Source organism: Pangasianodon hypophthalmus, chromosome 10, assembly GCF_027358585.1.
Source record: "Pangasianodon hypophthalmus isolate fPanHyp1 chromosome 10, fPanHyp1.pri, whole genome shotgun sequence".
Classification (NCBI taxonomy): domain Eukaryota; kingdom Metazoa; phylum Chordata; class Actinopteri; order Siluriformes; family Pangasiidae; genus Pangasianodon; species Pangasianodon hypophthalmus.
Genome location: NC_069719.1, coordinates 21,965,208 through 21,992,206, shown reverse-complemented (window position 1 = coordinate 21,992,206; position 26,999 = coordinate 21,965,208). Strand labels below are relative to the sequence as shown.

At 38.1% G+C, this 26,999-nt stretch overlaps 1 protein-coding gene across 6 annotated transcripts in view; it reads left to right on the top strand.

The window, feature by feature from the left end:
* heatr5a (HEAT repeat containing 5a) overlaps positions 1-26,999 on the top strand; it is an 86,212-nt gene that overhangs the window by 16,022 nt on the left and 43,191 nt on the right. For 3 of the 6 annotated variants that reach the window (XM_053237749.1, XM_034308310.2, XM_026919464.3), the window contains 14 exons: positions 774-931; positions 3,705-3,954; positions 6,497-6,643; positions 9,734-9,984; positions 10,806-10,917; positions 11,888-12,040; positions 12,922-13,021; positions 14,181-14,290; positions 15,337-15,500; positions 19,676-19,839; positions 20,317-20,422; positions 24,109-24,299; positions 25,659-25,818; positions 26,025-26,214. In XM_053237749.1, coding sequence (XP_053093724.1) covers positions 774-931; positions 3,705-3,954; positions 6,497-6,643; positions 9,734-9,984; positions 10,806-10,917; positions 11,888-12,040; positions 12,922-13,021; positions 14,181-14,290; positions 15,337-15,500; positions 19,676-19,839; positions 20,317-20,422; positions 24,109-24,299; positions 25,659-25,818; positions 26,025-26,214 — 2,256 coding nt within the window. Of the gene's footprint in view, positions 1-773; positions 932-3,704; positions 3,955-5,419; positions 6,015-6,496; positions 6,644-9,733; positions 9,985-10,805; positions 10,918-11,887; positions 12,041-12,921; positions 13,022-14,180; positions 14,291-15,336; positions 15,501-19,675; positions 19,840-20,316; positions 20,423-24,108; positions 24,300-25,658; positions 25,819-26,024; positions 26,215-26,999 lie in introns of those variants that run through there. The other 3 variants (XM_026919463.3, XM_026919465.3, XM_053237750.1) reach the window with 3 other exon arrangements.

Genomic DNA, 26,999 nt, shown 5'->3' with positions numbered 1-26,999 from the left:
CTCAAAATAGCTTTAATAATCTTATATTTGGTTTATGGTAATCTTATAATAGTAAATACTAGATATATTTGACTATATTTAAGATATTTTCACTTGTTAAGATGTCATTTTTTTGCAGTGTGGATTAATAACTAAGTGTATAATGGTCACTTAAGGTTGCTCAAGGTCCATGTTTTATTTAAAATACCAGTGTGTGAAAACACAGAAACGAATGTTCCATGAGAGTAGTGGTCCCGTGTAAAATTGTTGCAGAGCAGATGAAACATGCCTTATGTGTGTTGTCACTTCTGGAGTGAAATGGGTTTAATATGCAAACCGGTGGTACCTGTTTTGCCCATTGTTATTTTAAAAGTGCATTTGTCTCTAACGGCTTAGGTAGGTGGGTTCAAGAACATTTGAACTTTTTACTCCTTGAGCCACCCTTCATTCCTGCTCATAAACACAAAGCTTGGCCCCAGAACCTGGCTTGTAGAGTTCAACTACAGTTAGCATAGCTGTTTAGTTAATTGAGTTGTACTGGTCTTTATTAGAAATATGTCCTGTGAGCTTAATATCTGGCCACATGCTCCCACATGCATGCCACCTTTTTTTGTCTCGATGCACACATCTGAATTGCACATCACAGACATCACTTTTCTTTATAATTTTATAATTTTCTTTATAATTTCTTTGTAATAATTGTTCCTCCCTAAATCCCCATGTTTTCTCCCCTTCTACTTTTGCTGTTGGTTTGTTATTACTGTTTGTCTGCATTTCTGTCTCCCCTCCTGCAGCTCCCCGGCCAGGTTTGAAGCATAGTTGTTTAGAAGAGGTGACAGAACTGGTGTCCAATGGCTTCCTACAACGTGGAGCAGGTTTCCTGCGTGTCAGTGGGGACATGCTGAAGGGTACCAGCTCAGTGAATGGAGACATACGTGTGGGCATCACACAGGTCAATTAGTGCCTCATAAAAAACAACATATGCAATCAGAAATGTACAGGATAATTTTCAATATCTCATTTAAAATATTTACTTTAATACATTTAATATATGGCATGAAAGTAATATACTGTTAATGTACAGGGATCTAATGTGCAGAATCAAAGTTTAAAGGTTCCACGTAAGCAGAAATATGACAGCATCAAAAAGGTTTTAATGTTTTATACTTTTGTGTTCTGCAGTCATTTATTGATGAACAAATTGGCCTCATAAACCCAGTTTGACCCCAATTTACCAAATAAAAGTTTTTAGTTATAAAATATTAAGTGTTTTTGGAGTTTATGCTTAAAAATGAGCAGCCGTAAAAGGCTTAGAAGAGGCACTTTTAGGGGTGTGACTCTTTGGGCTGACAGCAAATCTATTCGATTCATGAGTCATTGGTTTTTAATTCATAATGACATGATTAACTTCAGTACTCTAAAGAGTGATTTATTTGAGAGATTCAAGCTTCTTAAAAACTATTATAATGAAGTAAAAGTATTTCTCTACATTTTGTTAGGGATATTTATTCATCACTGATGTTATTCTCTCTTGTTCCAAAAAAATCCTTGATTATTTCTTGCAATGCGAATGTTGTTTTAATGTCTGTGCAGGAAAGCTGAATACCTGCTTTTTGTGTCACAAAATGCACACAGAAGTTGGGATTCAGTGGAAAAAAATGACACAATCTGTCTCATTCTTCATTAATCATTTAGTGCAGTTTAATAGCATGTGCTTTTCAAATGCCAGTTCCAGTCGTATGTGCAAGGTGAGGAATGCAGAATGTAAAATCAGAAACCAGAATTAAACGTAATGATGTTTCTAGCATACAGTTTTGGAGCGGTAAGGCCGATTCTTTAGTTTTTGCTGAACACTGAAGACATTTGAGTTTTAGATCCAAAAATATGAGACGATAGATCAGAATTATTGTTTTTATTTCCTGATATGTACATCTAGACGTGTTAAACAACTTAGAACACGGCACCTTTGGTGGCAGACCACCCAATTTGTAAGTAAGCAAAAGTATTAGAACAGATAGCCTTAAAGTAAATAACAATTAATATTTTGTTACATATCCCTTGCTTGTAATAACTGCATCAAGCCGGCAGTGTACTGTTGCATTTTTCTATTTTGATACTTTTCCAGGCTTGTACCACAACTTCTTTCAATTGTTGTTCGTTCTGGTGGGTTTCTCCCTTCAGTCTCCTCTTCAGGAAGTGAAATGCATGGTCAATTGGGTTAAAGTCTGGTGATTGACCAGTCTAAAATGATTAAGTCTTTTGTTGTGTTGGCGGTGTGTTTTGAGTCATTTTCTTGCTGCATGATGTCCCTCCCAATTAGATTGGATGCAGTTCTCTGTAAATTGACATACAGAATGTTTCTGTAGATTTCTGAATTCATTCTGCTACCATCATGAGTTACATCATCAGTAAACATTAGTGAGACTGTTCCAGAAGCAGCCATGCAAGCCCAAGCCATGACACTATCTCCATCAAACATGACCGATGAGCTTGTATGTTCTGGATCATGAGCAGATCCTTTCTTTCTCCACACTTTGGCCTTTCCATCACTTTGTTAGAGGTTAATCTTGATCTTCATGTTTATCCTTTTTAACAACAATTGCAGTCTTCACAGGTGAAACCCAGGGTTCAAACCAAGAGTGGACATTCAGAGCTAGTAATTGTTTATACATTCAGTCTAACAGGGCACACCTCTTGTCACATGTTCCAATATTTTTTGATCACTTGGAAAAATGGGTGGGTGGGTTCAAAAAAAAAAAAAGGTGCCATCTTCTAAGTTTATAACAAATCTGAAATTCTGATCTATTGTCTCATATTCATCTTGTGATCTCAAACCCAAATGTCTTCATTGTAGCAAAAACAAAACAATTGGCCTTACCGTTCCAATATTTTCAGAGGGGACTCTGTCTGTTACATATACTGTATGCCTGAAACAATCCATTCCGAACGAACTTCTCTCTTTTTGACAGGTTTCACATTTTTCTCCATGTGCACTTTTTAATAACTCCTCTTGAGGAATAAAAAAAAATTCCTTTCCATGGAGCAAACCATTTTAATGCAACCTGGACACTTTAGTCAGTATTTATTGCAGCCGCCTCTTTCACAGTGTTATAGCTGAGGATGCGTTTTCTCTGAATATAGAGTACTAGGAATAGTGCCTTGGCTCTGATATACTATTTACAGAATAGAGCATGACAACTTAAATAAGCTTAATGGAAGAAGAAGCATCTGCAGTGTGCTCCATGTATCTCTGACCACACACCCACAAGTCAGGAGAGAATGTTACACAGCACCAATAGCTCATTATTTCTTTAACTATGTCTACTAAATTGTAATCAGTTTTTAGCATTTAAAATTGAAAATGTGTGTGAAAATTGAAAATGAAAATGAATTTTGCATTATACCCATAGTACGTTTAAATACGTGTAGCCTTATTTCTGTAAAGTAGCTTTGTGATAGTGTTAAAAAAAAAAAAAACTGCTATGCAAATGAACTTAAATTGAATTGTAGCCCAACATTTTGGAATCATGGATATTGATTATCAAAATAATCGATTATTGGGTATCAGTATCAGCCAACAGTTTAGTATCAGTGTTTTGATGTGGCTAACTTCTCAAATGTGAGATTGCTGGATTTGTTCCAGCAAAGTTAGGCCTGCTTAGTTTTGTTTTGCTATTAATTGTGACCATTCAGTAGATATATATGTTTTATTTTTTCATGCTTAGGCATGTGTGGTGTTTATCTCCACTCTGGGTGGGACATGGTTGGAAGCACATTTCTCCACCCTGCTATCTCTGCTCATGGAGCTGGTGTGTGACCCACGGGTCAGTCAGAATCTGGCTGAAGCTGTCTATTGCCGACACTGTGTCTCTTACATCCTGAGAGCCTCTGTAGGCAGCCTACTGGGAGAGAAAGCTCAGATAGCGGTGGCCAAGGAGCTCTGCCTGGCCATTAGCAAACAGAAGAAGGCTGTAGGTAAGCTGCAGGAAATTTACTATTTTTATTCACCTTGAATTTTAATGTTTAGAAGTAATACATCAAGGCAACTGGACTTGGTATCATTTTCAAGGTATAATAATTCTCCAGCATTTATATCTTTGTGTGCTCAGATAAGACAGAGTACATAATTTGTAAGGTCAGGAGTGAAGTGGTCTAACATCCATAATGCTTATTTTTACACGTACATTCTGCAAATTATACTGTTAGAACATCAGAATTAGTAGATAGTAGGAAAATAATTCACTGAGTACTGAGTGAGTGACAAGCTACGAAAAAATTTGATTGAAAGGATTAATCTTGTTGATATTTTGATTCTTGTCCGAGGGTCATTGTTCTTAATGAGTGTCAAATTGCCCTCAACATTATGCTATAAGCTCAGTCACTTTAGCACCTCAGCATACTTCATGTGGTGATGTTCCATGAACAATATAACAGAACAATTTGTGCACATTGTTTGTGCACATGTCAGCTGGGTGAACTCAGCATGCTGACAAACACGCTATGTGACCAAGCCTTTGATTGGGCATTACAAATGAGGCATACCCAAACTAATTCCATGATGGATGACTTCGAGGAGTGGCAATACTTTTCCTGTAATCATGGGAATTGCACTCATGTGAGCTTGTAAGCACAAGAAGTTTGTTTTGTCTTTGCGCAACCCTTGCAGTCATTATCCCCACATTAATCATGCTGAGGTCTTCTGCTAGACCAGGGGTCTTCAGTGTTATCAACAAAGGGCCCGTCTGGCTGTACACTTTCTTTACCACCAAATTGGAGGCACGCTTGATAGTTGAAGTATCAGATAGTTGATACTTGGAGACTAGACATACTCTGATAGAAGATAGTTGGAGACTAAGATGAACTGACTAAACAAGTGAAATCAGGTGTGGCTCCTGCTTGGTTGGAAAGGAAACCTGCAGCCACACTGGCTCTTTGTGGATAAGATTGAAGACCCCTGTACGAGACTATAGAAAGCGTTTATTATTGCAAGTAACATGTCAAGTTATTGGTTGTATAATAGATGAAATATTGGCTTGTATGATACAGTGCCGCTAAAAAGTTGGTGAAACCTTTACAGTTTTCTGTATTTCTGCATAAATATGAACTGAAATGTTAACAGATCTAATTCCTAAAACTAGATAGAGAACCCAATTATAGTTTTTAACATTTATTTATTGAGCAAAATTATCCAACATTTAATATTTTTGTCAGGAAAAAGTATGTGAACCTCTAGAAGTATGAGTTAATTTAAAGCGGTAGTTGAAGTCAGGTGTTTCAGTAAAGGGGATGGCAATCAGGCGTGAGTTTAGCATGTTTCAAGAACATAAACTTGGTCTGGTCTTCATCACACAGGTTTATGGAAGTGTGCCATGCCTCGATCAAAGGAGTTTCCTGAGGATTATTTATGCTCGCCAGAGTGGAAAAGGATACAAAACCATTTCTAAAGTGTTTGGCCTCCACCAGGCCACTGTGAGGCAGACAATAAATGGAGGAAATTCCGCACCACTGATACTCTCCAAAGGAGTGGTTTTCCAGCAAAAATCACTCCAAGGGCACGGTGACCAATATTACTTAAAGTCACAAAGAACCCCAGGCTAACATCTAAGGACCTACAGGTCACTCTTGCATTGAGTAACATCAGTGTTCACGAGTCCACCATCAGGCAAACATTGAACAAGGACAGTGTGCATGGCAGCATAGCAACAAGGAAGCCACTACTCTCCAAAAGGAACACTGCTGCACTGATAAGCCAGACGCCTAATGGAAGAATGTTCTATGGACAGATGAATCCAACATAGAACTTTTTGGTTTAAATGAAAAACGTTATGTTTGGCAAAAACCAAAGACTGCATTCCAACATGCGTACCTCATCCCAACCGTGAAGCATTGGGGTGGCAGTATAATTGTTTGGGGCTGCTTTGCTGCCTTGAGTCCAGGACAGCTTGCCATTATTGATGTACCTATGAATTCTGGATTGTACCGGGAAATTCTACAGGAGAATGTCAGGGAATCTGTCCGTGAACTGAAGCTTAACTGTAAGTAGGTCGTGCAGCAAGACACCGACTCTAAGCACACAATTAAGTCTAAAAAGAAATGGTTAAAGCAGAAGAAATGTAACATTTTGGAATGGCCAAGTCAAAGTCCAGACCTTACCCCAATAGAAATGTTGTGGAAGCACCTAAGTTCATGCAAAGAAGCCCACCAACACTGATGGTCACAGTAACTTGTGTGACACTGGTAGTCACACAAGTTACTGAAGCAACTAAAGATATTTAATTTTGGAAAATTTTCCTCAATAAATAAATCTAAAAACTATGATGATTTTTTGTCATTTGTTTAATTGTTTTTAATATATAATTTTAGGATGTAGATGAAGATCTGATCACATTTCAGGTCAAATTAATGCAGAAATACAGAAATTTGTAAAGGGTTCACAAACTTACTAGCAGCATTGTATATTAAGTATTTGGTAAACAGTAGGTGCAGGCTATTGTGTGACTGTGTGTGTGTATGTCAGATGCAGGGGGGGATGTGGAGATGCAAGTAAGAAGCACAGCTATGGCAGCCAGTCAGCACATGCTGGTGTGTGTCCTCCTGGAGCTTGGCAGTGTGTTGCAAGACCTGGGGTCCACCGCTGCACCGCTGCTGCACGACACCAGCATAGGTCAGTTAGCCACCCCATACAAATACTCTGCATGGTCAAATCTGGGATAGTAGAACACAGGGAGTGCTCTGTTTTTTCCTACTGAGAGATTAGGTGCTTAATTAGGAAAGTGATTCTTTTTATACGTCTTCCCTTTTTAAATGAGCTACCATCTGGGATCACAGGTTTGCTGTTCTGTAGAGCTTAAAGTCTTTCTTCAAAGCAGCAAGCTTCATTTAGCTGGCCATGGTGGCTTAGTGTTGCCTCGCACCTCCAGGGTTGGGGGTTCAATTCTCCATCCTGTGTGCGTGGACTTTGCATGTTCTCTCAGAGCTTTGAGGGTTTCCTCTGGGTACTCCGGTTTCCTCCCCCAGTCCAAAGACGTTGACACTGACATTTCCAAATTGTCTGTATTGTGCCCTGCGATGGGTTGGCACCCCGTCCAGGGTGTCCCCTGCCTTGTGCCCCGAGTTCTCTGGGATAGACCCCAGGTTACCCCATGACCCTGTGTAGGATAAGTGGTACAGAGAATGGATGGTTGCATTTAAAAGCACATATGTCTGTCTAGATATTGATGATGTAGACTTCTGTGTGTTCTTTATATATAAAATAAATAAATTATATATATTTATATATATATATATATATATATATATATATATATATATATATATATATAAATATAAATATATATATATATATATATATATATATATATATATATATATATTTTTACCAATTCCTTCAGAGTTAAAGTACATGACTACTTCAAGATTGGAGATAGTAAAAAATGGTTCACTGTTCAGACAAAGCCTCTAAAAAGGGCCTCAATTCAGTTCAGATCAATTCAGATGTATTTGTATAACACTTTTAACAATAGACATTGTCACAAAGCAGCTTTACAGAAATCCAAAATTCTAAATGTGTTGAAAGGATGTTCAGTGAGAGCATAAAGTGAATAGGACTTCTGGGTTAAGCACAAGACAGTTTTTGTGATTACAGTTGCAGCTCTGGTATACATCTATAGTTCCTAGGTGATTGATTGTGGAAGTGAAAATCTTTAGGGTATCCCCATGATATTTAGAAGAAATATTTAAAAGGAACACACAGAAAGCGACAACATCAATATCTAGATATACAGTGGGGTCCAAAAGTCTGATTTTATTTAAAAGTAGAAATAAACAGGTTTTAGAATTTTGAAATATTTAAAACAAAGAAAGTAAATGTTCCATATCTTGAATATGTAATATTCAAAGAGTTTAAAAAGTTCCTTTTTAAATGTAAGCAAATTTGTGATATTGACCATGTTAACTGCTTAGTACAAAAGGTCAGATTTTCATATGCCTAGTCTCTTCTATTGAAGCATGTGTTCAGAGGACACTGATGGATTTGATCTAAAATGGATCATAAAGTTTTGCACAAACTTGTGAAGTCCACACTGTCTTTAAAGCAAAAAGGGGACATAAGCCCTGAAATTCATGCAAATATTTCAAAGATTCTACTTTTCACTCAAGTTGTTTGCAATAATATAAATTTTAATGAAAATTGTTGTATTAAATTAGAAAAGAATGCAAAATAGAAGCATTTTCACTAGTCATCTCAGACTTTTGGACCCCACTGTACAATTTTTTTTTTAATTATGCTTCATTTAACATGAAACATATTAATATGGTTACGTTACTTTAAAAACAAAAAGCCCTACAGAGAGACATTAAGACAAAATAACATTTAGGCAATTGGTCAAATAAATATTCATCAAAGGCAATGGTGAAGGATGAATAAATATATTTATTTTGTCAAAATAAAAATGCCACACAATCTTCTGATGGTAGCTCATTCAGAAAAAGGAAGAAGTCACTCTCAGCATTTACTGATGATGTGAATGCTGACTAAACCTGCAGGATGAATTCTGAAGTGTATAGGGTTATTATCTGCACAGATTCAGCCAAATGCTTCAGAAATCACTGGACAGTGCTTCACAATGCAGATGAGCAGTAACCCAAAGCATACTTTGAAAACAATCTAAGACTTTTTTTTTTTTATGGCAAATAATGTTCTGCAATGGCAGTCACTTGATCTGATTCCAACTGAGCATGCATTTCACTTGCTGAAAGCAAAACTGAAGGCAAAACACACCAAGAACATTCAGGAACTGAAGACAGCTGCTGTAAAGGCATGGCAGAACATCACCAGGGAAGAAACTCAGCATCTGGTGATGTCTGTGTTCCAGACTTCAGGCAGTCATTGACTACAAAGGATTTGCAAACAGGTTTTAAAAAATGACAATTTAATTTATGACTGTTAGTTTACTTCTGGTCCCTTAAAAAGGGGGGCCCACTGTCGTAGCAAGTAACGAAGATCAAAGATCACTTTGGAGAGCAGAGGTGTTGAGGCCGATGGACTTTATTCTTTCAAGAATCAACCCGAGCAGTTCTCTGCAGAGAAAAGCTACCCAACTCTTCAGAAGGGCATTCTTATATACTTTTACATGAAAAAAAACTTCCACATCCTGTTTTTCACAAGACCCAACATTCCCATATATGCTTATGTTATGGTTTAAGGAAGCCTTACTCACGTAAATTTACAGCTTGTTCCTGCTCTCCCCACTTAGCAGGATACCACTGCCTATGTAAGGTCATATAGATCACTTTCAGGCCTCTGTGTCACATTGTACACTATACCAGTTCCATGCATCTATAACTTTGAGGATTAAATATTATCAGATATGAGTACACATTTTGTGGTTAACATTTTATGGTTACATTATTTCTATACCACATGTAAAAAGTGCTGTAATTTCTATACCGTTCACCCAATTTGGATGTAAATGCAATCAGACTAAAGCTGAAAGTCTGCACTGAGCTCATATTCATTATTTAATTTCAACTTCAATATATTGTGGTAGACAAGTAAAATAATACACTTTGTCAAAATATTTATGGATCTGACTGTGTGTCAGAAAAGCTTTTATTGATGCTAGTGGAGTTTGATGTTCATTGTGCTCTTGAGCTTTATAAGAAACAATACTTGAACACCAAGGTAGTTGATCATTCCTGTCCTCCCCTTTGCTTTATCTTTCTCTCTATTTTTCTTTCTTCCTCTCTCATTCAGGAATGTTGGATACCGTGATCTCTGTGCTCCTTCACCCCAGCTTATCTGCACGCCTGGCAGCTGCCTGGTGCCTGCGCTGCATAGCTGTTGCGCTGCCCGCTCAGCTGGTTGTGTTGCTCGACCGCTGTTCAGAGAGACTTAATGCATTGAAGTGTTGCCCTGAGGCCGTAGCTGGGTATAGTGCTGCAATTGCTGCCCTGCTGGGTGCTGTACAACACTGCCCACTGGGAATACCACATTCTAAAGGCAAGGTAAGAAAAATTCAGAGAAATTTGTCACGACATGTGTTTTATCATATGGCTGGACCATCCCAGAATAGCACTTTCAGATAACAAACTGCTATCTGCAATGTGAATAGCTAACCTTGTGTATGTAGAAACACAGAAGGTATAATAAGATTTCTGTCATATTAAACAGCACTGTTTCTAGATTTATTAAAATTACAGTTAGATTCAAATTGATGTTATTTGTACTTGTTTTTGAATTTTTTGATGTTGAGGCTGCTGGTAGTCAGAGGGAAAGAGAGAGAAAGAGTCTAAATCAGGGGTGTCAAACGTAGCTGTCATTGGACCGTAATGAAATTGCAAAATTTGAAATCTCTGTTATTCCTCCAGGGGCAGAATAGAACAATAAAATTTTTTCTTTAGCAGAATGTTTTTTATTTGTAAATAATTTAGCAAAGTATATAATATAAACCATAATATATATTTTTTAAAATAAATTGCAATCTGTTTATGTGTTTTATAGGTGACATGCATTTAATCTGTTTGTGCATTCAGATTGTACCTTTCAGATAAGTACTGATAAATCAACAAATTTTAGTTATTGCTGTGCTATTGGTCTGGCCCACTTGACATTGAACTAAGTGTAATGTGGCCTGTTACCTAAAATTTGTTCGACACCTCTACTCTAAACCTCCGTCTAGACCTTTCTCCAAAGTGTACTATATAACATTACACAATCTCTCCCCAAAAATATGCTAATATCTTATTTTGTGAGTTTATATCAGTACACTGTTTTGTATTATTTTAACTGCATACATAGAGGAATAAATGTAAATATGTGGGAACAGGTGGTGATGGGCCTGGCTGAAGATTTATTGCGCTCTGCTGCCCAGAATAGTAAAATCTCCATCCAGCGAACTCAGGGAGGCTGGCTACTACTCAGTGCACTCAACATCTTGGGTAATCATACAGATGTATTCTGTCAAGGAAGAAGCACTTCTTTAGTAACATCCAGTTGTCTTTATCATTTAGTCATATGTCTATCTGGGTATGTACACTTTTTTTTTTTATCTATGTTGTACTGATAAGGGAGCCTTTCATCACATTTATTGTTTACTGGAATTTTGTTAGTAAAAGATAATATTGGCAACAATTTAGTATGGGGCTTCCTGCTTAAGAATGTTTGTCTAAATGTCTGTTCATGGCTTATAAGCACGTTGTGTGTCTGTTAATATTTCTTGACGTCTTAAGACAGAGACTTCAAATTACAGTAGTGCAGTAACATACACTGTATTGGGGCAAAAAAAAAGTGCAATATTTTTTAGTTCTTAAATATAGTAATTGGAAAAACCTAATCTTTCTAAGGTGTAAAATATATGACATGAGCATTGATGCACTTGTGCTATATTCAGTTTACCCTAAAACTAAAATGTTTGTAATTGGTCATAATTATTCATATAAACAGCAATAACATGGAGACATACACAGAAATGATGAATATGATTTATCATGTTGGAAACGTATTTCACACCTGGGGTGGGTGGTATGACAAAATTATTATATTGTGATTCTCAAAGGCATTTCTGTGACACATGATATTTATCACAATATGTAGGTGTACCCATAAACTGCCAGCAAAACAGTAGTGTTGCATTAAATGATGATTTATATAATGTTAAATTTATCTACTTTTTTATATTAAAAAAAAATGTTGTTTAAAAATAACACTGAAAATAAGAAAAAATTTAAACATTTGTAAAAATTTGCATTTTGCAATTTTAGAGACTAAGTACAAAATCATCTGCTTCTAGTCAGTTTGTAATTACATTTATATATATAAAAATAAAAAGATAAGCATATTATGACATAACAATATTGATATTATATTGTCATATGTCCCAGCCCTATTCACACCTGAGCCTTTTTTTAGGACCCGCAGTAGTGAAACATCACCTTCCCAGAATGCTGCTGCTGTGGAAATGTGCCTTTCCTCAGTCTGTTAAGGAGCTGGAGAGTGAACTTAGGCGTGGAGATGCGTTTACATGGCAGGTGGCACTGGAAGGCCGTGCAGGAGCACTGTTTGGTGAGTGGCTTTAAATTGTACCTTACAGGACCCGAGATCCTGATATAGTTGTACGAGGTCCACCGAATGAAATGCAATCATAAACCAAAGTGTGTAAGCGAGCATCAATTCCATATCCATCCATCTGCTCTAGTGCAAATATATATGCTTAAGAATATTTGAATGTTTTTAAAACAGTCCTTAAATGTTGTTAAAAAGGTTGCAAGAGTAAGAGAAAGTAGTAATGATTAGAAAGCATGAAAAACTGATGAAAGCTGATTTTTTATTAAACAAATTCGTGATTAAATAATGTCTTCAAGACCCCTTCAGAATATATTAATATTGTATAGTAATAGATGAAACACCTAATAAATCAGGTTTAGTTTAGCCATATTTCTGTAAATTTGCTTAAAACTTCATTCTTCAAGACACATACTTAAATAGGAAAAGAAGTCATGTATTTGTGTAGTGTTTTCCTCCTTTGAACCAGTGTCCTGCTGGTCCTTAATTGTTACCAGCTGTAAAATATTTCTTAAGCCTTAAAAAGCCTTAAAAAGGAGAACTGATGTGAATTGTTTGTCCAGACCAATTTGGAGTAAGTAGAGACACAGCTCTTTTCTAGCATGAGAGATTTATTTTGTGTCCATGAAACCAGCATTAAAAAAGATATTCTGTCTTAAATAAACACAGCCCGTCATAATGCTACAGTATTTTTAACTATGAATTTATTGTTGGAAAGTAAAAAGACATCTTGTGTTCAAGAAATGGGTGCTTTCATATGACAACAGATTGCTTTTGTCTCTTGTTTTAAGAATGACTGTTCATACTGTTTTTGTAAGCTTTTGCTGTTGTATTCCATTTTGGTCAATGAGACATCTGTGGACATGCTTTTTCCCTATTAGCAATAAAGAATCTAGTGATTCACTGCAGAGATCACCTCAGCGATGATGTCACTAGTCGACTGCTCCCTCTCCTCTCATGTGCTGTGGCCCTGCTGACTCTGTGAGTGCACATTATACATTATACTCTGGACCAGTTGCATTGGTATAAATCTTGAAGCCGTTCATTTAACTACTGTTACCAGTGATGACTTGGTACTTTGCAAGTGGCTGAACTTTTTTTTTTTTTTTTTTTTTATATATAAATTAACCAAGTGCTTAGCATACACTATATTTATATATTCCGATCAGCCATAACATTAAAACCACCTGCCTAATATTGTGTAGGTCCCAACTGTGCTGCCAAAACAGCCCTGACCCGTCGAGGCATGGATTCCACAAGACCTCTGAAGGTGTGCTGTGGTATCTGGCACCAAGACGATAGCAGATCCTTTAAGTCCTGTAAGTTGTGAGGTGGGGCCTCCATGGATTGAGATCTGGGGAATTTGGAGGCCAGGTCAACACCTTGAACTCTTTGTCATGTTCTTCAAACCATTCCTGAACAGGTTTTGCAGTGTGGCAGGGTGCATTATCCTGCTGAAAGAGGCCACTGCTATTAGGGAATACCGTTGCCATGAAGGGGTGTACTTGGTCTGCAACAGTGTTTAGGTAGGTGGTACATATCAAAGTAACATCCACATGAATGCCAGGACCCAAGGTTTCCCAGCAGAACATTGCCCAGAGCATCACACTGCCTCCACTGGCTTGCCTTCTTCCCATAGTGCATCCTGGTGCCATCTCTTCCCCAGGTAAGAGACGCAGAGGCACCAGGCCAGACCAGATCAGACCAGGCCACCTTTTTCCATTACATCATGGTCCAGTTCTGATGCTCACATGCCCATTGTGAACGCTTTTGGTGGTGGACAAAAGCATCTGTGGGATGTGCTGGACAATCCTTAGAGGCCCCACCTCCTAACTTACAGGACCTAGGGTTACACAATATTAGGCAGGTGGTTTTAATGTTATGGCTGATTGGGGTGTGTGTGTGTACATATATATACATATACATATATATATATTCAGTGTAAAAGTGAGGGAAAAAAGTGAATTCAGAAAAGGGTCAAATACTTTTTCCACAGTATTGTATACTGATTATTAATAATTCCATGAAATATCATAAAGCGTTTCAGAAATAACTGTTAGGGAATAGTTAATGGCCTGTTATTTGATTAAAACTATGGTACTATAAATTCGATTTTCTTCTTTGTTTCTTTGTAATAAAGGTTGCCTTCTCTAATGAAATCCTACGGGAAACAGATCAAAAATGCAGTGTGTGTTTTCCAAATGAGAGTGTATGAAGTCCTTGCACTGTTGCCCCCTAAAACCTATGAAGGTAAGCTCTATGTGAAAACTGTCCTTGGTTAAATTATTAACTGCTGAATAGTCTACGGAGTTCTACACTTTTAACTACGAGAAATTGCTAAGTGTTTCTCAGTCCTGGGGCTGCACATCCTCGCACATTTTGGAGTTTTCCCTCTAACGGCCCCAGTTTAGCCTAAGTTCAAGCTTGCTCTTTAGCAGATTAGTTGAATCAGGTTAGGCCCAGGCAAAATGCCATGATATACTCCAGTACGAGGATTGAGAAACACTGGGTTTGCGGAACAATCACATGCTCAAAGAATACCATTAAAAACTCTTTTAAAATGTACACCACTATTTAAAGCTGTTGGCAGAGGTGGATGGTTGTAATTGCCGTTGTTTTATGTAGGGTTTCTGAGAAATGTAGTTCATAGCAGGGTTTAGAGCACAGCCAAACTTCAGGGCACCTGGCCTAATTAACATAAAGATATGTGCAAACCTGGTGAGTTTAACAAAATATAAGTTTATATATCATACCAGATACATCTGAAATGTGTGAACTACTGAAAAATCTGTTTAATTTCACTGGACTGGAAGCAAATTAAGCTACTTCTATGGTGACTTCAGAATAAAACCAACTTGTATTGAGTGATGATAATGCGACTCTTTTCTGGAATAACACTGTGTCTGTAGCTGTCTCCTCTATACAAATACCATTACAAGAATAACTATAGGCATGTTTCTGCTATAAGATAAGCTTATCAATTGACTGTCCATTTCATCTTATTATAGGCAATAAAAGCTTATTGTGCCCATTTCATATATTGCCACAGTCAGTCTTTAAGGCCAGAAGAGGGTACTTGAGAGCAGCAAACATAATAATAAGTAATAAATCAGCTATGATTGGGTGATAGTGTTAAGGAGGCGTGGTCAGGACTTTAATGCAGGGTAAGTGGGCAAAACCATGGAAGGTTCCAAAACAGTTTATTTTTAAATGTAAGTTATTTTTGCAGACTCTGATGTTTGTATATCTGTGGTGGTAATTGCCACACATAAACGTTCTTTGGTTTGTTGGAACAGAGAGCTTTGGCACTGTGTTGAAACAACTGGTGAATGACCTCACGGATCCGGAGAACACAACATGTGCTGAGGTCAGCCTACTGCGGCCACTGTGCCACGGCTCGGACCTTTCTTTGCTGGGTCCGGCTCTGCATGACATGGACCAGCCCTACATCGAGGAGCAGGTCAGCCTCTGACCAATAGCATTGTCAAGCATAATAACAATCATTATACATTTCATTTTAATGATTCTCCATTAATTTAGCGTAGTGTTCTACAATGCCAGTCCAAGAATACACATGTATTAAGCACTTTACTTATATTGTATGTATGATTATAAGTATACATTATAAGTACATTATAAGTATTTTGGTTGTGTGGGTCTACCACAGTATATTGGAATTAAATTTTAATTAAAAATATGAAAAATTAAATTATGAATATGAGCTCAAATTCTAGCTTTAATCAGAGGGCATTTATATCTAAATTGGCTGAACGGTGTAGGAATTACAGCACTTTTTATATGTGGGTCCCCCCCTTCTTAAAGAACCAATAGGTAATTGAACAATTGGCTGCTCTGCTGTTCCATATGTGTTATTTCCTCAGTATATCACTTACAAGTAAGCAGATAAAAGGTCTAGAGTTGATTTCAAGTGTGACATTTGCATTTGGAATCTGTTGCTGTTAACTATCAATATGAAATCCAAAGAGCTGTCACTTCCAGTGAAGCAAGCCATCATTAGGCTGAAAAATCAAAAAAACCTTTTCGGAGAGATAGCAGAAACATTAGCTATGATCAAATCATCTACTTGGTACATTCTTAAAAAGACAGAACACACTGGTACGCTTAGGGACACTAAAAGGACTGAAAGACCATGGAAAACAACTGTGGTAGATGACAGAAGTATTCTTTCCATGGCAAAGAAAAACCGCTTCACAACATTTGCCCAGATCAAGAACACTCTACGGGAGGTAAGAGTATCTGTGTCAGAGTCAACAATCAAGAGAAGACCAGAGTAAATACAGAAGGTTTAGCACAAGATGTAACTATTAGTAAGCCTCAAAAACAGGAAGATCAGAGTTTTCCAAAAAAAAAAAAAAAAAAAAAAAGCCTGTACAAGTTCTGGAACAACATCCTATGAACACATGAGACCAAGTTCAAAATGTATCAAAATGAGGAAAAGTTATGGCTACCAATGGAGCTGGTTCCCTTGTGTTTATTGATGTGACAGCAGGATGAATTTTGGGGGGAAAAAAAATGCATACATATGTACAGTATTGTGCAACTTCTTAGGCACTTGCAAAGAAATGCTGTAGAGCAAAAATAAGAAAATTAAATGTTTCTACATTAAAAAATACTACAAATGAAACAAAGTTTATAATTAGCTGGTAAGTCTTACTGAGCATCTTGCAGAACCAGCCGCAGTTCTTCTGGAGACTTTAACTGTTCTTATTTTTGCAGCAAAACCCAGCAGCCTTCATTATGTTTTTTTGTCTGAATAGTGGTCTCTTATGTAATATCCTGCTTTCTTTACATTTTTCTATAATTTAATTTTGTGCTGGTAAACAAATGTTTGTAAATCTAAAATGTTTTTGTACTGACACGATAATGTTTAGATCATAAAATGAAAATTTACAACAAAGTTTGTACTAAAAACAAATAGGGCGCCCAAGACTTTTGCACAGTAATGTATATGCAAACATAAAAGCTCTCATCACAGAATACTACATTTGATTTTAATGGAAAGTATATACACTCACCAAGCACTTTATTAGGAACACGTGTACACCTACTCATTTATGCAGTTATCTAGTTAGCCAACAGTGTGGTAGCAGTGAAATACATAAAATTATGCAGATACGGGCCAGCAGCTTTGGGTTAGGGCTGGGCAATATTGCAAAAAAAAAAATCTTTTTTCAACTTTATGAGCGATTCTCAATTATGATTTCAATTTTTTTTGGTTTTACATAATGCAATTGAAAAATTATGCAATTTATTTATAAGGTTTTTTATTTATTAGAAAGGACTTTGGGAAATGTAAATGTGCAAAAATAGTAACAACACCATCTATAGCAAATAGTGCAAACAATGGTTCTTTTAAATAAAGATATTTAAAAAAAAAAAAAAAATTGCACGGTTTGCTATAGATAGCACTGTTTGTATTTTTGCACAGCTTAGCACAAGGGATATTCTCAAATCTGAGTTCTTTCCCTGTTTACAGAATGATATCAACATGGCTGTGCACAGCATCAGAAATAAACAAAGTAAAACTTCTTACATTACACAGTTATACTGTATATACAAGTGTTAGCTTTAGATTAATCAACATGCAGACATATTCATTTGTTAAATCTAAAACACTGACTCTACAGTTCGGAAAGAAAAAATATATCACTCATCTGAGTAAGCTACCTAGCAAAATACGAACATGGGGGCATCCATTATCGCACTTCGACTGTCGAACATGCTGAGGTCGAAAATTACGTAATTCCAACCAGCAAATTATCATTTAGATTTAATGCAGTATTATATTTTACAGGCTTGTTCATCTGACTTTTCAAACCTGTACCAATTCCATATCTCTGAAGTGATATTTGAACGTTTCTTTGCTACGAGCTCAGTCCTCAGTTTTTGTTTTTTTTTTGTTTGTTTTTTTTAAATCTAAGCACGCAGTGTTTGAAGGTAGCACAGGCTGTAGGAGGCATTTATCGGGTTAAGAAGGCTGTGTTTTTCCTTCATATTTTAATTAAAAAAAAATTAAAAATGCATATATAAAAACATGCACAATCTCAGTTAGAACATTTTGAAAATTGTGTTAAAACATTAATTTGAATTAACTGAATTAATCATAAAAATCGCCCAGCACTACTTCAGGTAATGTTCACATCAATCACCAGAATGGGGAAAAAATATGATCTCAGTGGTTTTGACAATGGCATGATTGTTGGTGCCAGACAAGCTGGTTTGAATATTTCTATAACTGATTATCTCCTGGGATTTTCACGCACGGACTCATCAAAACTGGACAATTGAAGACTGGAAAAATGTAGCCTGGACTGATGATTCTTGATTTCTGCTGAGGCACACAGATGGTAGGGTCAGAATTTGGCACCAACAGCATGAATCTATTGATCCAGCCTGCCTTATGTCCACAGTCCAGGCTGGTGGAGGTGGTGTAATGGTATGGAGAATGTTTTCTTGGCACACTTTGGGCAAGTTACTACTAATCAGTCCAGGCTTTAATGCCCTAGCCTATTTGAGTATTGCTGCTGACCATGTGTATCTCTTCATGGCCACAATTTACCCATTGTCTAATGGCTACTTCCAGCATGATAATGCACCATGTCACAAAGGAAAGTCGTCTCAAACTGGTTTCATGGCCATAATGATGAGTTCAGTGTTCTTAAGTGACCTTCTCAGTCCCCGGATCTGAATTCAATAGAACACCTTTTGGGATGTGGTAGAACAGGAGATTCACAGCATGAAAATGCACCTGAAAAATCTGCAATAGTTACAGACTGTTTTGAGAGCAAAGGGAGGCCCTACCCAGTATTAGTATAGTGCTCCTAGGAAAGTCCTCCGTGAGTATATGTGTGTGTAAAATGTGCTCGTCTGCCTTAGTTGACTTTGGTAGATTTTGCTTGCTTGCTAGGAGGCATTTGGTCATGTTGCAGCTAGGGATGTAAAATTAACTTCATGCTACAATGATTATAATGACATCACACAAAGTCATGCAACACAAAGGTGCAGAATGTCATTTGAAATAAGCTAAAAGATTTTTCAGTTTTTAGGGTGGCATTAATTTTTAAAGAACTAAAATGAGATTTGTCTAGAATTGTGTTTGTATTGTTTCAGAGGTGCCAGCAACAGTGGCCTAGCCATTGCATTTGCAGTTTTGACCCCACTACGCTTACCTGCTTTTTTTTAGACCAAACACGAATCAAATTTGCCTGGCAGAAAAGCCAGTTCACAAGGGGAAAGGAAAGACACACATTTCCCTCTTGTACTGGTTGCTTTTGCTTTGCGATGTCTTACAGTATATAGGTTTAGGTGAAATTTGACCTGAGAATTCATGAACCTTGGTTGTGTGAGCCAGTAGAAAAAAGAAGACAGGACTATAGTGTCTTTGGTTGGTTGGAAAAAAAAAAAATGGAAGAGATTAATTGTTGTTTGATAAACTACCAAAGACTAAGAGCAATCTTCTTAACAAATCAGTTTTAATAATTTTGATACTTGTAATTAATACCTATAACTACATTCACTGAAATTGTACTCTGCTGTACTAAAGACTGTTTATGGTTATCGTTCTATGAGTTTCTTATATCCCTAGTTGCAGTTTAACTGGGTGTCTTTCCACAGCTACATGGAGGCAGGATGGGAGGAGGAACATTAGAGTATGACCCTTTCACCATATGTGAGAAATCTCAGGAGGCACCCAAACCCCTTCCCCCAGCTGATGCTCTCATCATTCATTCAGTCCAGCTGTTTGGAGTAATTTTTCTCCATTTGACAGTCCATCAGAGGTGAAGTAAAACCATCATTCCATGCTTCCTGAAAATAAATTGAGCTGACTGAATTTCCTGATGATTTTGTTATCTGTGGTTGCATGTCCTACTTAGCGTCTTTGTACTCATGATAGCGCTCTGGCTTATTGCCCAGAGTTTGCACTGAAATTAAGGCAGAGAATCTGCAGTGAACTGGTTCATCAGTCCCCTAAGGCAAGCCAAATTTAGCTAATTAAATTTATCCTAAGCATTTTAGTCATGAGTCATGTGCTTCTGTTTGAAACTACTACCTCCATTGTTTTCTGTCAATATTGCTAATTGAAAGACATTGCAGATTAATAAAAAGAGTCAAAACTGACAGATCTGATCACTGACAATTTACATTTTATTGCAATGGTGATTTATTCATGTTGGCGAATGCTTTGGGGTGGGATCAGTTTTGCTAGTGTGTGAGACATTTGTGTTCCAATAGCACTTCTCCATCTCCAATCTCAGAGTTCAGATCCTGGAGCAGTTCTGTGAGTGTGTGAGGCAGCTGAAGGGCACTCGGCAACAGATGGTCCAAATCCACGTAACAGCTGCTTTTTGTAGCAGTCTGAAGGTAAACAGACAACCACCATGGAACACCTCCTGGATTTAATTTAATACTTTATACCATCCTTTCCTTTCTTATCATTTTGATCATTTTTTTTTTTTTTTGGATTATATTCCGGAAATATTACATCACTGTTGATGTGCTATTTTGTGGAACTTTACATAAGAGATCCAGATTTTTAGACATGGGTGAAAAATTGTGGGGCAAACCACTAAGGGGCAGCATTACATAATTATGTCACCCAGATGAGGATGGGTTCCCTTTTGAGTCTGGTTCCTCTCAAGGTTTCTTCTTCATATAGTCTCAGGGAGTTTTTCCTTGCCACCGTCGCCTCTATCTTGCTCATTAAGGATAAATTGATAAATTTATAAATTTAAACTTTATATCCTTAATTTATATATTTCTGTAAAGCTGCTTTGTGACAACATCTGTTGTTAAAAGCGCTGTACAAATAAACTTGAATTGAATGTACAAGACACAGTTGCATTTGCTCAATATTTGATTTGTTCCTTAGTAGAAAATAAATGTATGCATAATGTGGTCCTATATAGGATAAAATGTTGCTCTGTAGATACACTATATGGCCAGAAGTATGGCCTTCCCCAAACGTGCCACAAAGCTGGAGGCACAGGATTGCCTAGAATGTCTTTGTGTGCTGTAGCATTATGATTTCCCTTCACTGGAGCTAAGGGGTCTACCCCAAACTTGACAATGCATGACAATGCACCTAAGCACAAAGCAAAGTCCATAAAGACATGGGTGGTTCGGAAGCACTCAAGTGGCCTGCACAGAGCCCTGATCTCAACCCCACTGAACACCTTCGGGATTAATTGGAGCAGTGACTACAGACCTGGCCTCCTCGCCCAACATTAGTGCCTTAATGTCTTTTATTAATGTCTTTTCACTTACCTGGCCGTTGCAGATAACACATTCATTGTTGCTCGGCTTGCGCTTCTTCCATGTGTTGTCTCGTGATGGGGGATGTGCAGTCAATATATATGCATATGTTGAACATATTCAATCTCTTGTCTCCTTCTGAACAGAAGTTCAAAAGGAGTGAACCCAGTGGAGGCGTGTGGTGTTTTGCATACAACAAACAGGAAATAGGGCAGGAGGAGGTCCCAGTTCCTCCCTTCTTTATCTACCAGCCGATGCAGCATTCTCTTCAGCATCTGGTTAAATTTTACGGCCTTTCGACGAGGCTGTCTGTCTGTGGATGGTAGACGGGCATCCTGATTTGCCTCACTTTCAACAGCCGACAGAGATCAGACATTACATTTGAAACAACAAGTGTGGTTTCGTCAGTCAAGTGGTCCTTGGGGATTCCTATGTGGATGAAGAGGAAACCGAGTTCTGTGGCGATGTTTCGTGATATTTTGGAGTGGGATTGTCTTAGGATACGTGTGGCATAATCTATAATCACCAGAATATAGATTCTGCCCTTTCCTACCCTTTCGTGGGGCACACCAAAGATGGGGAGCAGGGAGGGTGGTGCAGGCTTCTTGGGGAAGGTGTGTTGACATTGCGGGCAGCGTTGTCAGAAATTCTGTACTTCTGCACCCAGCTAGTGGAATGCTTATTTATGGTGTTGCACAGACCCAGGTGTCCTCCTACAAGGTGGGAGTGTGCCAGGTGTATTAGGAGGTCAATTTTACACCTGGGGATTACCAGGAGATTGCAGACTTGTCCACGACACTCTGCGTGGTAGTAGACCAGGCTGTTATTGATCAGGAAGTAGGTGGGAGGATAGGCTTGGCCTGGTTGCTGGTATTCTCCCTATATTTGGAGCCCGTTCTGCTTGCTTCTTAACTTCATGAGCTGCCTGGTGGAACGCAGAGGAGAGTGGATTAGTATTATTGGTAGAATCATCCTACCAATAATGGTAGGCTCGTGCCTCCGTGCAGTCCTCTCCTTCTTGGGCAATATATGCTGGGCAGGAGTAGTCTGGGATCTTTTGTGGTCAGTCCATCTTTCTTTGGGTTCTAGGAACCCTGGGTAGGTCTGTGGGAAACCCCATCCAGTCTACAAGTACAGGCACAGGTTCATAGTTCAGACATTAATTCAATTAGAAATGGCCACTCAACTTTATGGTTTCCCACCTAGACTTTCACCGGTGCACACTTGAAACCGCTAGTCTCCTGCATGTCTGAATAGCCTGGTAGGACCACAGAGCAGGCCAAGGCAACTGTATTCCCTACATCTATTAAGGCCAGGACAAGTGGGCCTTCCAGCCTGAGAGTGGCAGTGAGTGCTCTGGGGAGAGAGTTGTGTTGGAGCAAGAGTTGTGTTGGAGTAAGTGTTGGAGCATTGGGTCCATGGGGAGGGTGTGGTCATTCTCCACCAGTGCAGAGGCAGTCAGAACAGAAATGGCAGTTAACAACCCTTAGTGGGGCTCCTTTTATTTACATTTATTTCATTTATTTCTTGGAGGTGGCAGGACTGTGGTCAGACAATGGCCGAATGGAGAAGCACAGGCCAGAGTGAGAGCACAGCAGGAGGAAACTAGGAGCTCTTTGGAGTGGCTCGAGTGAAGCCATCCCACCTGGGCATGGCAGCGGTGGGAGAGCATCGTTGTCTTCTGAATCTGTGAACAAAACATACAAGAGAGTCAGCATTAGTACTGCGCTGGCAGCTAACCTCGTCTCCTTGTCCACACCATCCTTTTATACTATCTATTTGATTCGAGGACGGTGAGCAGCTGCGGGGATTAGCGAGCGCCAACCATGCTTCATTCTTGCGCTCCAGCTATGGCACTGGTGCTGTACACGCACTGTCCATTCAGCACCATCGTGACAGCAATACGAGGAGCATGTGGTGGTTTAGGCATGGATGCAGCACCCCCACAGTGTGTGAAGAAAACGAGAGATGTTGTCACCTTTAATGTTGCTGTAGGTTTCTTGGCAGTCTTCCAGTTTTGTCCTTGTCATTTCAACAATTTTGGAGGGCCGTCCTGTTCTGGTAATGTCACTGTCGCGCCCTGTTTTCTCCACTTGTTGATGATGGCCTTCACGGTGTTCCATGCTACATGTAGTGTTTTGTAAATTCTTTTGTACCCCTCTCCTGATTGATACCTTTTGACAATAAAATCTTGTACATGCTTTGCAGACACTGGCTACAGCAGTGGGTTGAAACCAATAAGGTGTCAAGAAAATCCTACAGAAACAGCTGATCTTTATTTGGGGTTAATCACTTCATGATGACAGGTGTATGATCATTATTTTTGAACATGAGTTTGAATATGATTTGTTTAATTCTGTGCACATTCACATAACCCATTATAGAAAGATGTGCACACTTATGCAACCAGGTTATTGTAAGTTTTTTCTTTTTTTTTTCTTCTAAAATGTTTCTGTTTGCTTTTAACTTGAATTTTGTTGGTTGCTATATCACATTAAAGATGGAAAAATATCTGACTTTTTTTTTTTGGTTTAATTTTTTATACCACAAAACCTGCAATGTCAACAGGGGTGTGTAAACTTTTTATATCCACTTTAGATGTGCTTGTAGGTCAGAATTGGGGTGGAAATTGTGATGACAATGCAACTGCCATCCATGTAGCCGCATCTATTTTGAGAAGCTAACACTTTGTGCTGTGCATATTATTACAGCATATTTATTGGAAAATCATATTATATATCAATTATATACACCTTCCTAGTGTATATAAACTCTGTCTGTCTCTCTCTCTTCAGTGCTTTGCATTGGGTGATGTAACACTTGGTCCAGAGGAGGTGCAGAAGCCCGCACTCTCTCTCTTACTCGGAGCGCTGGAGAGCTCTAACTCTCTACTGCGATGTGTGGCTGCTGAGGGTTTAGCCCGATTAGCACAGGTTCTCAGTGACCACAATGTAACAGTCACCCTCAGCCTGATGAGCTTTGATAAGTAAGTGTTCTTGGAATCCTCAGTTTCTTGTTACATTTCTCAAACCTCACTCCGTACCATGTTCTTAAAGCCTCTAGAACAGCTAAATTTCTCGCAATCTCTCAAGATACAAGAAAGACATGGATGAAGACAATGACCAAGACCGCTGTACTAACTCCTTTCTAACAGGGTTTTGGCATGATTGTATTCTTAGACACTGACTTATTTGTACTAACATTTGATGGAGACTTGTGCTTCTGTAAGTTGCTCCAAATAAGGGCCTAAGCCAAATTCTTTAAATGATACATGTAACTAGGGGTGGGCAATATGACAATCTTAGATATTGAATAATTAAAATGTCTCCATGATTGCTTTTTCAGAGAGATCATGTATCGTGATACTATCATGACACATTTTGTCAGTTACGTAGAAAACGCTCAGACTTTACACACTGGACATGGTGCAGCTAACGATTGTTTGCAAAACATGCAAAGGCAAGATTGGCAGATCGAGGAAGCACACAAATTTGTTTAAACACCAAGAAAGCACCCAAAAAAGTCTGCCGAAATCCAGATAATAGCGCAAGTGAACAGCATCGCCACCAGAAACAGTGATGAACTAAACAAATGCTTGAAAAAGCACTCCTTATGAGAAAAAAAGTAAGCGCTGGAAAGACTAACATAGGATAACATACTCATTAAAATGGTCAAAAACGAGTATTATAAGTGACTTCTAAAATAATTGATCCTCGTTATGACTTGGTGAGTCCAAAATATTTGTCTAAAACCCCCATTCCTCAGTTGTACACAGAATCTGAGAGAACTGCAAAAACCAACACAATGAGAAACAAATAAAAATGTAAAACCAGCTCAGTTAATGTATTCAGTATTTAAACATATCGCATGTCAAACACCTCTCCATTTATTGCACTTTTAAATGATGAAGACATCAGTAGAATTGCTGTACTTTTTGTTTAACATTTTTGTTTAACATTCAGCCATAAGCATGTAACAGTTTGCAGATATTAGATTTCCATGTAATATTTCTCTATGAATATAAAATAAATACACGTCCTGCTGTGCTTGTGCACCATTTAGGATGTTTTCTAGCCTTCTACATTGCTAACAGTCTTGAGGTACATTGGACTAGTAGGTCATAATGACAGAACTTGTGATAATCTCATTAACAAATATTGAAATAATGACAATTTACAACTGGTCTAAGGGTCTCTTCAATTCTCAGAAGATACTCCCGTGACCTTTTGTACATTAGAGTTTTAAAAATGATCATTATGATTATGAAAATCTTTTTATGCCCATATTCGTTAGATTTCTGAACCAGTAAAGAGGCCACATAAAGGTGAGATGTTTATTCCTGCAGGCTGAAAGCAGCAAGAGAAGCTGTTTTGCGGACCGGACATGCCCTGTTGCTGGGGGCACTCTATCGCTACCAGGGAGGCATTAGTTCAGCCAAAAACCTCAGTGCTTATGTGGGGGTTCTTTTCACACTCTCACAGGACAGCAGCTCGCCAGAGGTCCAGGTGAGACAGACCTGATAGAATTTTAATTTATTAGTGTTTTCTTTTTAAGATGTCTGGCAATTTGCATTCAGATGTGTCCTCTTGCATATTGTGGTCTAATATTTTTACCAGTTCACACTTCACTGACTGTCAAGTGTGACGTAACATTCATGAGTGTAGGCTTTGGCACTTAAAATATGTGGTGTTTGTGTCTGTGTGTGTGACAGATGTGCGCTCTCCATTCTTTGGCCATGGTGGTGGACCAGGCTGGACCTCTGTACCATAGTCACATGGAGGCCAGTTTGACTCTAATTTTGCGCCTGCTTCTCACCACACCACACACTCATGTGGAGGTGCAGCAGAGTCTTGGGCGCTGCCTCATTGCACTCATCACATCACTGGGTCCTGACTTGCAAGGTACAGACATCTGTGTCAACTGAATGTCCCCATGTCTCTTTGTCTCTGTTAATTTACATATATCTACAATATGTGATCTCATTAAAAGATAACTACAATTAGGTCTTAGGGGCCAACTATTTGATTGAAATATACAGCAGGACAACAATTTGTATGGGGATAATGTAATCAAATATATTTTTAGTTTCATACAACCATTTCTCAAATTATTTAAGATTTTTTAAATAATATATTCGTGCATAACTAACAAGGCAAATTAAAGTGAAGCAACTTGGTTTTTTATTCTAAGAGCCCTTTCGAGGACAGCCAAGACATATTTGAATGTTGGATGATTGTTAATTAGCATTATCTGATTGGTAAGAAGGTGTTGTGACAGCACTGCCAGCTGTAAGTAAAATCAAAGGTTTGTATTAATGCGCTCATTCTTCTTTTTTTTTTGATCAAGGTTTTTTATTTGTTTTCAAATTATACAGAAAAAACAAAGGCATACAAAACTGAACTCCCCCATCCCCCAAACACCAGACATAGCATAAGAGTACTGTACATGATCAGACATCTGTAAACAAAGAAAATAATAATAATAATAATAAATAAACAATATGAAGTAAATATAAATAATATTCCCCACCCCCTTTCTTTTACAATACCATATTGCCTGCTTTCATTTCTTCAACAACTGTTAAGAAAGGTTGCCAAATTTTATAAAATGCTCCAGTAGACCCTCTAACTGTATACCTAATTTTCTCCAGCTTAAGATGGTACATGACTTCCCTTATCCAGTGGCT